The 14,560-nt window shown below is 46.5% G+C and overlaps 3 protein-coding genes across 3 annotated transcripts; all 3 read left to right on the top strand.

Moving 5' to 3' along the window:
• The first annotated feature begins 48 nt into the window (after positions 1 to 48).
• On the top strand, positions 49 to 1,189 carry AGABI2DRAFT_185985 (hypothetical protein). The gene is made up of 5 exons (XM_006461838.1): positions 49 to 212; positions 263 to 342; positions 392 to 425; positions 479 to 575; positions 943 to 1,189. Exons 1-5 carry the CDS (start codon positions 83 to 85, stop codon positions 1,049 to 1,051), a joined length of 450 nt encoding a protein of 149 aa, XP_006461901.1. The 5' UTR covers positions 49 to 82; the 3' UTR covers positions 1,052 to 1,189.
• A 1,189-nt stretch (positions 1,190 to 2,378) lies between these two features.
• Positions 2,379 to 4,024, top strand: AGABI2DRAFT_205908 (hypothetical protein). The gene is made up of 8 exons (XM_006461837.1): positions 2,379 to 2,501; positions 2,562 to 2,699; positions 2,755 to 2,786; positions 2,840 to 2,969; positions 3,033 to 3,094; positions 3,150 to 3,353; positions 3,410 to 3,717; positions 3,777 to 4,024. The coding sequence occupies exons 1-8, from the start codon at positions 2,393 to 2,395 to the stop codon at positions 3,928 to 3,930; spliced, it is 1,137 nt and encodes a 378-aa protein (XP_006461900.1). The 5' UTR covers positions 2,379 to 2,392; the 3' UTR covers positions 3,931 to 4,024.
• A 619-nt stretch (positions 4,025 to 4,643) lies between these two features.
• On the top strand, positions 4,644 to 14,334 carry AGABI2DRAFT_205907 (hypothetical protein; the record flags this gene model as incomplete). Its single annotated transcript, XM_006461836.1, has 11 exons — positions 4,644 to 5,987; positions 6,044 to 7,513; positions 7,567 to 8,196; positions 8,492 to 11,385; positions 11,431 to 11,818; positions 11,868 to 12,425; positions 12,475 to 13,053; positions 13,101 to 13,315; positions 13,365 to 13,698; positions 13,762 to 13,952; positions 14,013 to 14,334. 11 exons carry the CDS (start codon positions 4,644 to 4,646, stop codon positions 14,332 to 14,334), a joined length of 8,925 nt encoding a protein of 2,974 aa, XP_006461899.1.
• Positions 14,335 to 14,560: the final 226 nt, after the last annotated feature.

Below are 14,560 nucleotides of genomic sequence, written 5' to 3'. Positions count from 1 at the left end.
TTGATGATTTCATGGCTGGAGAGAAGCGCGCTCTGCCAATCAATCAGTCTCACTCCATCGCTGCAGTCCAGCCCCTGTCACCATGCTTCCCCTACCCACCCACACAAACCCGGACGGCAAATCCCTCTACAACCCTCCCGGTCCTCAGTCCCCTTTCTACCACCACTTTCCCAAACCCATCGACGAATCCAACAATGGCTTCGACTTCCACGGCCAGTCTCGCTTCCGCTGCCATCTGCTCGCCCGCTCACGTTCTATACAGTCTACTACCGCGCAGACGACCCGCCCGAGTTCCAATATGCAAAGAACCTCCACGAGAAGATCAGGCGCGAATTTCCCGAGGTATGTCGAAATATTCAATTACATCTCTGATCGCTAATTCATTCCGCAGCTCCGAATCTACAAAGTCTGGGACAAACCCGTCGGTCGGCATCACCAACGCCCTCCGTCACTTTTGTGTACTCATTCTCTATCACAGGTCCACATACCCTAGCTATGTTCGAGGTGAACACCTTTAACCCACATCAAACCGGTACCCTTTTCTCCTGGCTCGTCGTCAATCGTGGTCCCTGCTCGTAAGTCATTATTCCATTTTTGCAAGTTTCGTGTGCCCCGATCTCGATCTCTGAGACACCTCAAAACTCTATTTAATCGAGGATTTACTCGGTGCATGTGCTTTAATGGTCGTGTAACACGCCGGCACGCCCTCACACCCGGTTTCGACTGGCAGATCTGACGGGCGGATGGCAACTTCATATTTGTTGCGCTCTCCCTTGACGCAAAACCTTATGACGTTGAAAGCTCTTTGATTCATTTGATGATGGTGTATTCCATTGATTTCGTTTAAATCAATCCCCGCGTTCGTTCATCATTAATCAAATCATGCCACGAACAATTCTTATCATTCATCCCGACACATCTGACATTGATCCTTTTTCTCAGTGTCCTCGTTCACCCAAACACGGGTAATGCTTTTAAAGATCACACCGAACTAGCAGCCTGGATCGGAACTCCTTTGCCGCTTGACGTCGAATTCCTGAGATCCCACTAGGAAGAACTCTGACATTTCATCAGCCCGTCATTCGATGAGAGGCAGCAGTGTAATGTTACTCTGTACAGTAGCTATGGATACATACTCGTGAAATTGTCTGTTGCAGTACATACTGCCTAATTGCAATTCGTCCATCTCAGCTCCACAATTCCCAACACATTGCAGCGTACTTTTCAATTTTCTTTTAATTACTGAGATGTATTGCCATGACGTTCCTCGGCTCGTCTAATTACTTACTTATCACCGCACACTGTAAGCAACTAACTTGCCTCGTGGTGATGCAAAAGCTTAACTTAAGGCCTAGCACCTTCGTGGACCCGAGAAATGGCAATAATTGAATTGAAATCAACCGCTATAATTTTTTTTTTCTGAGGATGCGATAAAACGTTGTCGAATCTAACTGTAGAAGTTCATTTTAAACTGTTATCGCCGCCTCCACCGCCGGCTAAGCAGGCTGGAATACTCCAAACCCCATATAAGTACCATACAAATCACAATCATATCATACTATCAGTGTCAGTATGCCATCCATCAGACAGCTTTGACTACCACCGGTAGAGTTTAAAAATGTGAAACGGTTTACTTACATGATGGTAAGTTTCCCACTCTGTTGGACGTTCTTCTCATAAAAGGAAGCCAATGAGTAAGGTAACGTTGATCAGATGTCGAGCAGACGCGAGCAGACTCTGGGTTCAAACTATGGACCCATCTTATAACTCTTTTTTTGACTGTATATATATGAGATTTTTTTTCTCAGCCTCCAAGTTGGGCGGTGGGATGATAGATTTCCAACGGATGACCCTCATGAGATAACGGATAATGAAATTTTTTCTGAGCCCCCCCCAACTCACCTTGTTTGGAGTCGCTCTCTAGGTAAATTTACTTGTGAAAGACGTCAAACTTTATGAAATGGTAGAATATTGGATGCTCCAGATATGATGTACTTTAGCTTTGCGTTGGATGTAGTCATGCAACAGATGAGCGCTAGCGCTTATCTTTTGGCTCAGCGATTGTAGGATAGGTTAAAAATAGTTCACCCCTTATTACTAAGCCACCGGGACGGGAAAAGAGTTTCTGTGGCTTCTTAGAAGATCCGTCCGTCGGGCTATCCGGACCATTCGAGTGCGCCTTCTGAGGCTTTGTGCGCCGCGCGGCGACTCCGGGATCATTTATTTCCAGCGACGAGAATGCGCACCGGTCTCTCGCAATGCCGGATTAAGCAGGCAAATGAGGTTTTGTAAATCGTGGGAACAAATTTTGGCGGGGCTAAGCTAAGCTTTAGATCCGGGTCGCCGTACTCAAGGTTTCATCATTTTCTGAACTCTCACCGCACTTCCCATCATGACCCATCCTACACGAATTCTGGACACTGCACTAGACGCTGTCGGTAACACTCCTCTTATCAGGTTAGATAAAATTGCTAGAGATCATGGATTGAAGTGTAATTTATGTGAGACTCCGTTTCTTTGCTGATGTCATGCTTCGCTCACCGAAAACTTATATGTGTTAGTGGGCAAGGTAGAATATTTTTCTGCTGGTGGTTCGGTGAAGGATAGAATTGCAAAGGCAATGGTAGAGGCTGCTGAGAAGGAGGGCAAACTCGTTCCCGGGAAGAGTGTCATCATTGAACCTACATCAGGCAACACAGGTTTGGGGATTTTTTTTTCTCTTGCCAATAAAGTAAACTAATCAATCCAATGTAGGTATTGGCCTCGCTCTTGCATGTGCTATCAAGGTAATGCGTATTACCTGCTACATCCTGAATAGTTGCTGAATACTACAGATAAGGGGTATTCGGTGATCATTACCATGCCTAACAAAATGTCACTTGAGAAAGAAGCTTTGCTACGTGTCCTCGGTGCTGAAGTCATCCGAACACCCACGGAAGCAGCTTGGGATTCACCTGAAAGCCATATAGGTGGCGCATCTATAATTCCTCGTTGGTAGTCTCGTGGCTGAATTCCTTAACGATTGCATACAGGTGTGGCACAGAAATTGGAAAAAGAAATACCTCATGGTATTATACTTGACCAGTACCGAAATGTGAGTCTAGTTGGCTGCTGTCTCCATTTATTGGACTCACCATATGCTCTGATAGGTGAACAATCCGTTGGCTCATGAGTGGACTACAGGCCCTGAGATAATCGAAGCTGTCGTCTCTACTCCTTCTACCCCCTCAAAGCCTTCATCGGGCAAAGTTGATGCCGTCGTTGCCGGTGCGGGGACGGGTGGGACTGTTACCGGAATTGCGAGAGCTGTCAGAAAACACAATGTAGACTGCATGATAGTAGGTGTTGATCCTGTGAGTTGAATTTTTTTTCTATCAGTGGAGAATATCAAATGACGTTTCTTATGTAGAAAGGAAGCATTCTTGCTATTCCTGAATCACTCAACGCTGATGGTTCCGGAACTCAATATGTTGTCGAAGGCATTGGATATGATTTCGTTCCAGACGTTTTAAAGCAAACGGAAGTGACTACCTGGCTTAAATCAGGAGACGAAGAATCTTTCGTGGCGGTGCAAGAATTGATGAGGAAGGAGGGGTTGTTGGTTGGAGGAAGCAGTGGTAGTGCCTTAAGCGGCGCTTTACGTTGGCTAAAGTCAGAAGAAGGGGCTAGGATTGCTGCTACGCCCGGCAAGAACGTTGTAGTGCTTTTACCAGACGGGTGAGTTTGACTACGATGAGATCCCAGAAATTTTTCATCTCATTGTCCTGGATTTGCAGCGTCCGAAATTACATGAGCAAGCCCTGGTTCCTCGAGATGGCTCTGGAGAACAGTGCTTCTTCATTGAAACACACTATCGACCAAGTCCTTGGCTCAAAGCCAACACAGGAACACGCCGAGCAGAATGGCAAATCATCAAATGCTAGGCTTTGAAGCTTTAAGCTCTGTTAGATCTGAATAAATTATCTCGTTTTGTTTCCCCTCAGTCACTCGTCATAATCATATACACGCTTTTGTTATGGCTCCAGTAATGAAAGTACATGTGAATGTAGGATAAGTCGTAAAGAGAACAAACTCCTCTAAAGGGAAAAGCTTGTCTTTCTCAGACCGCCCATCGGTCTGCTGATTAGACAGACCGAATCCTTCCTTCTTGGCCATCACCAGAACCGATTGCAGCATCTAGAATTTTCGCTGCTCGGGCAGAAACAGGCCAGTAAATAAATCGAATAGAGCAGTAGTAGGATCATGCATGTACGAATGAGAGAAAAAACATTAGATTTGATAACATAGCGCAAGAGTCAAGAAGAACGTGGGGTATTTTTTTTTTCCTCTCCGTACTTTATGCGTCCGCCAGAAGCTCTTGCCAATCATACACAAATAACGCGCCTGAACCGAAATTCCCGTTTGGGGTTAATCAGAAATTAACAGCATTTCTTTCGGGACGACCCACATTTCATAGAGTCACCTCTTCATGGTGCAGAGCCGTCTGGGAGGCGCAACAAAATTCAGACCTATCGCTTTCTTGACTTGTTTGCTGAACTAGTCTGACTCGAATTCGGTAGGTTCTCTTGTTTCACCATCTTCCGGTTTCCGTCCCGCGAGTCTATTTCACATAGGATTTTCACATCGACTAGGGCGGAGTTACCATGTCGAACCTGAAGGAGATACTCTACAAGCTAAAGAGCTCCAAGATCACTGAACGTCAAGAAGGACTGGCTGGGATTGAAACTGCCTTTTCGAAAACCTCGTTCCTGCGCACATTTCATCTCACAGAAACCAATGACAAGACTGAAAAGCGTAGTTGGAAGATCGTGTTCGATGCATTAGCAGTGATGATTAATTTGGAGAAAATCGAATATTCGAGGACTGTGGATAAAGGGAAGCCACCGAAACCCACTGTTGTGAAGCGCCTTACGGATGCTGCAAGAACGATAAGAATGTTGGTGGAAAAAGCTGTAACGTTTTTCGGGAAGACGGATATGCAAGTTCTGGTGGGGCATTTGTATGGGGGGATTTTTCTCAGGAACGGATTGATGACACCCATTGCTTTGGATTATGCCAAAGCATTAAAGTGTATACTCAGTTTCAGACCGCATTTGGAGCATCTCAGAGATGATACATGGGAAGACCTTGTGGCTCTAGGTTTCAATGTCGTGTTGGGAGAATCATCCAGGGGACAATTGGATCAAGATATCGATTCGGCTGTTGAATCTGGTGAAGAAACATCGAATGACAAGGGGGAGTTAGAAGAGGAGGAGGATGGAGACGAGCTTCCTGTTGTGAAAGGGAAAAGAAAGCGGGAAACGTCTCGTTCTGGGCTAAGTCAAATGTCCGCTTCCGTATCCAAACCGAGACGCCGAGAAGCCAAAGCAGCATCTGTTTCCCTTGAACAAGTAGAATTCGCGTCAATTCTCTACATCTTGTTGGGCTATTCTGGCGCACCGATACTTGCCTCGGACAGATCCTACCTACCGCGAAGCATACTCAACCGCTTGGAACGTTTCTTGACGCTTTATCCGGCAGATTCCTCGTTGCTCTATGATTACCTTCCAACACTTTCTTCGGTTCTTGATCATCTTGCACTGAATCATGTGAAGGATACGCAAAGATTCGCTCGTAATACGTGGGACACTCTTATTGGGCTTTGGAACACGAAAGACAAGAGCTTAAGGGAGCATCTCATTGTGGTCATTCGCGCGATAATGCCCTACTTGACTGCGGATTTTGGCCTCAAATCTTTCCGCGACCCTTACGATCAAGCAGGAGCGCTGTGGAAACTCTATAACACACTGGAAGGAGAGGCTGATAATCGTCGGGGTGTTGAAACTCTTGCATTAGACTCATTGCGTCTCGAGATATACACTGGTGCAGCTCATGAAGGGATGATGGAGGCCTTTACCGCCCATACTTTCCGTGCTGGATTTAACTTCGATACGCGTCAAGCAATTTCCTGGGCAATATTGCAAACACAGGCAGATTGTGTTGCCAAAGTACGCTAGTTCCCTGTGTTTCTCTCTGCAATGCCTCAATGAATTTTGTTTTCAAGTTATACGAACTCTCCGAGTCCATGAATAGCGGCGCAACTCCCGTTCCTCTCAGAGGCGAAAAGAAGCGCAAATTAGACAATGGCATATCCTCTATCCTATCTGGCATCCAAACGGGATTGTCTCAGCACGCTCGAATCTTCAACCTCCAAGTTCTCCTTTTTCTTATTGATCGAAATTGGCTGTCAATACACCTTACACTTAAGCATCATATCATCGACTCGCTATTGCAGCTCGTGGCATTAGAGGATACTTCCATCCAAACCTGGACTCTTCTATGCTTGGCCGCAATTGTATATGCGGAGAGATTCTTGGCCAAAGTGAAAGATGTGACATTGCCCTCTCAGTCGCTTGAATCACAGTCGCAGGCGGGATTTGAAACGGGGACTTGGGATTCGGTCTGGACTCATTCTATCCGACGGATCAACTCACCTCCCACTTGTCGTGCGGCTTCTCACACTGCATACACCCTTATTTACCAAGCCGTAGGAAGCCTCACGATATCTCTCCCATCTCAACGTATTCTTTCCGAGATAGAGATTCTATCTTCAGATCTGGAGGTTCAAGGCCCTGCTTATCCATATGATTCTGTATGCAATTTTCTCGCTCAGTGTGTCAATCTTGCAGGTCAAGATGCTCGCCTGTACCGCATACATCTGGAAGATAAAGTCGTTGGTTGGATTATCGATCACTGGAAGGTAACAGCGACAGCTAAGATCAGAAGTATGCCACCAACATTACAGGACGGTGTTAGCCTATTGGAGGCGATTTGTGGATTTTCACGGAAAAGTCACCTCATTTCAAGAGCAATGCTCCCTTCATGCGATGTTGCGACGGCGCTACAGAGGGAGATATCTGAAGAAAGAGTTAGAGACTTCCTTCTATCCGCTCAGCTGCCCATGCCGCATAGTCGATCCCATCTCAAGATACAGGACACCACGACACCCACTACCGCCGAGGTTGACGTTGGGACCAATGCAAACGACCTATCCCCTCCTCAAGCTCGTGAACGCAAAATTTCAGCGTTCTTCCTTCGCAGCATTGAACTATTGACTACTGAATGGGAAGGCATTGTCGAGAATCATACCAACGTGACTGCCGACGCCGCTCAGCAGTCTCTAGAGCACGCTCTCACTTCTCTTGTTTTCGAGTCGTTGCTCGTTTACAACGGCGTAGCTTCCAATCGACATCTCATACAAGCATCTGCAAAAATGCTCTCGACCATTTTACCACTTTTGAATAGTACAACATGGAATTACGTCGAAAAAGCCACTGTACTGAGTGCTCTAGAACCTTTAATTCTGCTCGAGAATATGGATAATTCCCCGTGGGAAGTTGTGCTGCCTCCAGGAACGAGTTCTGGAATCAAAAGGCGCATGTTGAACGAGATTATGGATACTTCAGAAGACCCAACAAAGCAGCTCAAGGCTGCGAGGACCAACCTACTGCGGATTCTTTGGCGGATGCCAGATGTGAGCCTGTCGTTTAATTTTATTGCAACCGGATTCAGATGTTTTATTTCTAGGCCCAAAACTGCCTCCAAAATGTTGTGAAAGTGTTGCGCCAGCTATTCTGTGATATGATTGCCTCGAGTGACCCAGCTGCAATGGATAACATGGGTACCGAGACCGATGAACGCGATGGTTTTGGCCCGGTCAGAGACGTTGCTGGTCGGACCGGTCCTCCCCAATTTGGAATCCCGGAAGCAGACCCCTTCATATTGCGTACCATGGAAATCTGTCTGCGTTTTGTGGTCAACGGTCCGCTTCTTCACTCTCTATCTGGGGAGCCCACCAAGGACACAGAGGTCATTGATGCAGTCCTGGCCTGTGATGTCGACAATCCAAAGGGATTTCTTGTTGGCTTCCCCCTCCTCCTATCCAACGTTCAGCGTGGCACCTTTAGTCTTGGTAGCAATCTGAACCCCAGCCTGAAGGTATTGGAAGAAATTCTCACCTCCTACAAGTACCGAAGAAGTGAACGGCTGCTGCAAATAACTTTTCAACTTCTTAGTGCAATTCTGCAGTCATGGTTCAGTAGCGCTGACGTCAGAAAGGAAGTAGACGAGCTATTAGATTTCTTACTGAACCGACATTTGAGCAAACAAGCAAGATATAGGTCCGAACGAGATGCTTTCATTCGCTTTGTCGAGCAAGTAATCATCTGTCAACCTCGTTCATTGGAATGGGTGCTCGCAGAAAAGCCGACGAAAGAGGTTCTATTAACTAAGCTGCCTCTGGGGCTTTGGAACACGGACAATGATGTTAGAGTGCGATTCCGCGCTGCGACTCTAAATGCGCGCATTTTCAACGCTCTCCAACACCTCGATATCTCTCCTTCTCTTTTCTACTCAGGACTACAGGAATACCTTAACCGGATCGAGATTGACCAGTAAGCAGACCCAAGACTCGACTGAATCAAGAAAACTCATTCATGTATGTAGACATGAGCGCGTTCTTTCGCGGTTTTTGGCTTTGGGAAACATCATTGTTGCCAGCTCCTGCGTTCGCCGTGGTCCTTACTGGCATTTGATCGAGACTTGCTTGTTTGCTGATCAGTATTCTTCCCACATAGAAGCCATTCTGATGTCGGTATCTCATTGCCTGGGTCTGACGCCCTCGCTCCTTTTTGAAGCTTATGCTTCACAAATAGGATATTCAATGATAAAATCCGAGGGTGATATATCGCGAATACCTCCCCACCTCATTGGCTTCGAAGACCGAAGGCAATCCGCTGCGTTTGCCTTGTCTGCATTTGCTCCCACCTATATCACAAGTTTGAACGGGTCCCCCTTTGAAACCCACTGCAAACTAGTCGGTGTGACACCTGAAGATACTTACGCCAACGGCTTTGGCGATATTGTCGGTGCTGTAGCAACCGATTGGTTCAAAATGCATCCGAGCCCGGACATTGTTCAGCTAGAGAAGCTTTTACAAGGCAACTCTTATAGCCGTAACTTCGACCAAGATCTGCGAAACAATGCTGACGGTGTCGCCCTCGCCATTATTCGTTCTCTTTCGGACCAGGTTCTCTCTCCTGCAGGAGCGATCCAGCAAGCGCTTCAGGCACGCTCAAATAGGATTGCACAAACTTTCACCGAATTAGTCAAGTATCGCCCAATGGATTCACACGTATCACATGAGTCTAATCTCCCTGCGTTCGAAATTTCTATCGTGCTTCCTACACTCTCCTGGCTCCTCGGAAAAGTCAAAGATGAGTCAAAGAAATCCATGACGTACCACGTCCTTCATGGACTTTTCGCCGCCATTTATGCTTCTCCTGTAGTGAATGAGCAGATACGCCTTGTCAATGCACTCTCTGTTTGGACTGCACTCCGCTGTGAAGATTTCGATGACCCCACATTACTTCACACTCTTGTCCAAGGTTCCACTGCTCTTTTGGCTGAGTATGACTTGGCACATGCTGCTCAGTCCATGCTCGAATGGGCATTCCGTTCCTACCGCAAGCTCAAATTAAAGGATTCAGCATTCTCCAATATCATCATCCGCGTCTGTAGCATCGCCTATGATTATGCTCGATCGCAGTATCCTGACTTCCAAAAACTGGGTAACGTTCTCATGGATTGGATGGATAGACAAGCAATCGTCCTGTCCAAATCTGCTGTCCAAATACAGGTCATCCGTGCTTTACCGACTTGGCCATATGTCCCCGTCCCAGAATTGGCACAAATTGCTGCAGAGCAATCCTCAGAAGGGTTGGAGGCCCTTTTAGACGACTCGAGGATTACCTATAACAAATTCCGGTTGGTTCGACGCCTTTATGATCATATATCACAAGGAGGCAGGCTCAAGGCCCGATTTTGTAAACACGATTTCTGGCGCTTGAAGGATTGCATTCCTGCTCAGACAGAGCTACAGCAGGACGATGCAGATGCCTTCGCCTCCCTGCTGATTCTTGGCCATGGGGATGTCAGTGGTATCACGCGTGACTATCAATCTCACAGGTCAATCCTCACTCGTTGTCGTCCTTCAAAACACAACGTGGATTTCAATGATCCAAATTTAAACAATGAAATCATCATCTATTCCTTGTTACAGCTTCTTGATAGCCATTCTGCGAAAAGTGTTTTTTCCGCCTATGAAACTCTTCGGCGGATAATGGCAGTTCTAGATAACTTTGCCATTCCAAATGGTCCAAGCGACTATAATAGCGAACTTGAGCACCTGCGTGCATTTCCTCGGCGCGCTCGGACTCGCTCATCCTGCAAACTAGATGAAGTTGTTGCACCAGACACTCTTCTAGAACTCACTGTTGACTTCAACCGTTGGATATCCATCCTAAGCAGCAGACTCAGTGACTATCTAGCTCGCTACAGCCCGACATACGCTCAACTCTCTTCCGTTCTTCTCGCCAACGCTGAGTTTGCTGCTGATCTACTACCGATTCTGGTTCATTCCATTCTGCGAACAGAAATACAAAAGGATAAATATGTGTCCAAGGACCGTCGCCGCATCCTCACCGATTACTTTACGTCCGTCCTGAATTTCGAACAAGCGAGCACCGCATGCCGACAATCTATAATCGACATTGTCCTTCACCTCCGGGAATTTCTTCCCCAGAAGGAAGCTGCTCTGTCATACAATGAATGGTTGGATGTTGATTTCATGCTACTCGCGAAGAACGCAGTCGCTTGTGGGGCATACACTACAGCACTTCTTTTTCTAGAGCTAAGCTTGGACCATTCGTCGGCAAAACCCCAGAGAGCAAACAAGCAAGAAGACCTACTTTATGAGATTTATTCACATATCGACGAACCAGATGGTTTTTATGGAATCAAGCCGAGTGACTTACAACGGTTTCTTATCCGTAGATTCCACCATGAGAAACAATGGGACAAAGCTTTACAGTTTCATGGAGCAACTGTCGAGGCAGATCCGAATCACTTCGCTGGATCAGATGGCCTCTTACAGGCGTTCAGTTCATTCGGCTTTAATCATCTTGTTATGAATACCCTTCGCACACCGGGGTCAAGCAGCTCCGCCATGGATTACCGACGAGGTTGGAGAACTGAAACATGGGACTTACCTGAAAGCAAGGTGTTTATCACAGGTTCATCTCTCTATTCTTCTCTTCGAGCATTATATCGCGAGCGTAATCCTCACATCATTGACTCCATCACTCAACAAGCTATTTCGCGAACAATGAACCGACTTAGAAGTTTGGGATCAGAAAACATGACAGAAATTCGCGAAATTGTCCAAGAGCTGATGTGTCTAAAGGAGGTGAAGGATTGGAGGGACGATATTTCCCAACTTAAGTTTCGCAACGACAACATCAAGGCTGACGATTGGTCCAACCTTTTCGATATCGATGCTCACTTCGAGTAAGTCCAACATTCAAGTAATGTCACTCCGCTCAACGATTTTAGCTTTTCCGATTTGGAATTACTAATGGAAACCCGCATATCCCTCCTACACTCTGCCCGGCAAAAAGAAGAGCGACAGCAAATTGGCACCTTGGTTACACCTCTTTGTTCTGTGCTAAAAGAGATCGAAAAAAGATGTCTTTTACGCCTGTCCCGGGCTGCTCGGGATGAGAACCATGTCCAGATTGCGTTAAACTCGATTATGCGTGCTCAGCGGCTATGCAACGACTCTTCGATCGACGTTGCTGAAGAATATGCGAGCGTACTATGGGAACTGAAAGAACAAGGGGCGGCTATCCAGTACCTTCAAAATATCATTCGGCCTCTAAACAAAAGGCAGGAGTGCGATACGCAACAGGCTATATATCACGTCCTTCTCAAGGCTCGGCTGGTGGGCTTTTCTTTAAATCTCGGCGGAACTGGACTGATTTTGTTTACAGGGATCTTGGATAGCGACAGCATGTTTGGAGAGTCCCACGGCCATATGGGAAAAGTACCTTCAAAAAGCGGTCAATGATTTAGAGACGAATAATGTGATTGATGCTGTATCTTCCAAGAGCCGTGCGACAGTTTACCACGACTGTGCTCTGTTTGCTGAACGGCAATACTATTTAACTCTCAAATCGCCAGACGGAATACGATGGAAAGTCTATGTCGAAAGAAAAACGCAAGAAGTTCAACATTGGAATACACAACTAGCAGCAGCAGGGGATCAGCGATCAAGGGAAGATTTTCGGGGACGGCAACTTACTGCTCAGAAGGTTCTTAAACAAGATAGCGAACAGTTCCGGAAACACTTGGCCAGTCGTGATCAGTTCTTGAAACAGGCGTTGGAGATGTATGCAAAATCTCTGGAGGTCGCGGACACGTACGACGATGATGCTTCGATCAGATTCTGCTCGTTATGGTTCGCTAATTTCGAGAGCGAAGGAGACCTTCAGGACACGATTGATATCGCCCTTTCCCGTATCCCATCCTATAAGATGGTATTCCTTGCCGTGAGTTTTTTTCAACTCTTGTAAATCTCTTTGGCTGAGCCATCTTTAGCATCAACTCACCGCCAGACTTTCCTGGCCGACGGGAGAACTACCACAATGCCAGCGAAGCCTACAAAAAATGATCTTGCGCATGTGTAAAGAGCATCCGTTTCACAGCTTGTATCAGGTATACTGTTTGCTTCCGGAACGAAATATTTCCGACTTCTCGAGGCGACAGTCTGGTCGCCTAGTGGCGCAGACGATGCCATCTACTCAAACGGAGCGTGGATCTGCGGCTCAGGTCGTCTTCGACAAGCTCCGCGCTGATACTGCAGTCCAGGACAAGGTTGCTGAAGTTGAAAAACTCTGTAATGCCAGCTGGCAATGGGCAAAGTTTCCTGTGGGAAAGGGTACTAAATACGCTCGCCTGAATTATCTATACCAAATTCCCCCCGAGCTCCTGATTTGTCGCCTACCTGCTCTCCGAGTACCTGTACCCACTTTCCCCCTCCCTTTGGATCCGACCATGCGCTATGATAACTGTATTTCTATTGACAGTTTTGAAAAGCAGTTCCAACTAGTAGGTGGTATAAATCTACCGAAATTTTGTTCCTGTAAAGCGTCCAATGGCAAAACCTACAAACAACTGGTGCGCCATGCAGCTTTGTCAACCAGGTTTTTACTCACAATTCGCAGTTCAAGGGCGGCAACGATGACTTGCGGCAGGATGCAGTTATGGAGCAAGTTTTCGACGTCGTCAATGGCGTGTTGCAACGTGACAGGCAGACCAAGCGTCGTGAGCTCGGCGTCAGGGGATACAAAGTCATACCCTTGGACAGTCAAACCGGTCTTCTGGAATTCGTTACCAACACCACGCCGTTGCGCGGCTGGCTGAACGCAGGACACAAACGGTGTGTATAATTCATGAAAATACGCTTCCCCATATACTTATTTTGGCAGCTACCGACCAACGGATATGGGCGCCGACGAGGTGAAGCACCGTCACGATAAAGCTTGGAACATTTACCTGGGGGATGCGGACCGAGACAAGCTATTGAAAGTGTATTATGAGACCCGCAGCAAAGTTAAGCCCGTCATGCGGCATTACTTTACAGAAAAGAGCAAGTCGCCTGTGACATGGTTCGCGATGAGATTGAAATACACCAGAAGCGTCGCTACGACTTCGATCGTTGGTCATATCCTTGGCCTTGGCGATAGGCATACATCCAATATTCTACTGGACAATAGTACCGGAGAGGTTGTGCATATTGATTTAGGTATCGCCTTTGACCAGGTAAGCCTCGGAGTTGCACCGGCGGTTTTGATGATGATGTTGCTAATTAAGTGATTGTAACAGGGTAAACTTCTACGTGTACCTGAAACTGTGCCGTTTCGCATGACCCCAAACATGATTGATGGAATGGGGAGTTCCGGTACGACAGGGGTCTTTCAACGATGCGCAGAAGAGACATTACGGGTTCTTCGTGATGGATCGGACGTGATAATGACTGTTCTCGAAGTGTTCAAACATGATCCTTTACATTCCTGGTTCGTTCTTAAAAATCTAATTTTCAACAACAAACTCATACTTGTGAAAATAACAAACAGGACTTTGAGTGATACCAAGTACCAAAATGCTCAACGGCATGACCAACAACAAACAGTGGCCACGACTTCGAACAGTGATCTACAACGACACGCTCTTGGGATGGATATTGGTATTGATATAACTAGTGGAGGTGTGGAAGAAGCAGCCGATCGGGCCTTATCCTCCGTCGCGCGTAAACTCGACAAATCATTGAGTGTGGAGTATACCGTGAACCAGCTTATCGCAGAGGCTACTGAACCCTTTAACCTCGCTTCGATCTATCATGGTGAGTTCTTTTCCTTTTTATTATCGAAAAAGAAGAAAAATAGTGAACTGATGTGAAATGTTACATTGTGAAATTACTTGCACGTTTAGGTTGGCAGCCTCATTCCTGAACTTTCAATTTAGAAAAATGAAAATGTTTCCGCGGTTTCCGAGCGCTTCTTGGGTTATGTTGGTTCATTTCAATGTTGTAATTGGTACCGTATTATATTTGCTCCTTGACATCATGCTTCATTGTAGTTCTACCTGTCTCCTCATGTATAACTATATCTGCATTTGCTCAAAA

This window comes from Agaricus bisporus, assembly GCF_000300575.1.
Source record: "Agaricus bisporus var. bisporus H97 unplaced genomic scaffold AGABI2scaffold_6, whole genome shotgun sequence".
Classification (NCBI taxonomy): Eukaryota; Fungi; Basidiomycota; class Agaricomycetes; order Agaricales; family Agaricaceae; genus Agaricus; species Agaricus bisporus.
The sequence above is the reverse complement of the archived record's forward strand: the minus strand, read 5'-3'. Positions and strand labels throughout refer to the sequence as shown.

Bases quoted from the DNA above. Each gene is read 5' to 3' on its own strand.
- AGABI2DRAFT_185985 (XM_006461838.1), top strand. From the start codon at position 83: ATGCTTCCCCTACCCACCCACACAAACCCGGACGGCAAATCCCTCTAC. The intron at 213-262 runs GCCAGTCTCGCT...CGTTCTATACAG, and splicing joins CAATGGCTTCGACTTCCACG to TCTACTACCGCGCAGACGAC. The intron at 343-391 runs GTATGTCGAAAT...TTCATTCCGCAG, and splicing joins TCAGGCGCGAATTTCCCGAG to CTCCGAATCTACAAAGTCTG.
- AGABI2DRAFT_205908 (XM_006461837.1), top strand. From the start codon at position 2,393: ATGACCCATCCTACACGAATTCTGGACACTGCACTAGACGCTGTCGGT. The intron at 2,700-2,754 runs GTTTGGGGATTT...AATCCAATGTAG, and splicing joins ACCTACATCAGGCAACACAG to GTATTGGCCTCGCTCTTGCA. The intron at 2,787-2,839 runs GTAATGCGTATT...ACTACAGATAAG, and splicing joins CTCTTGCATGTGCTATCAAG to GGGTATTCGGTGATCATTAC.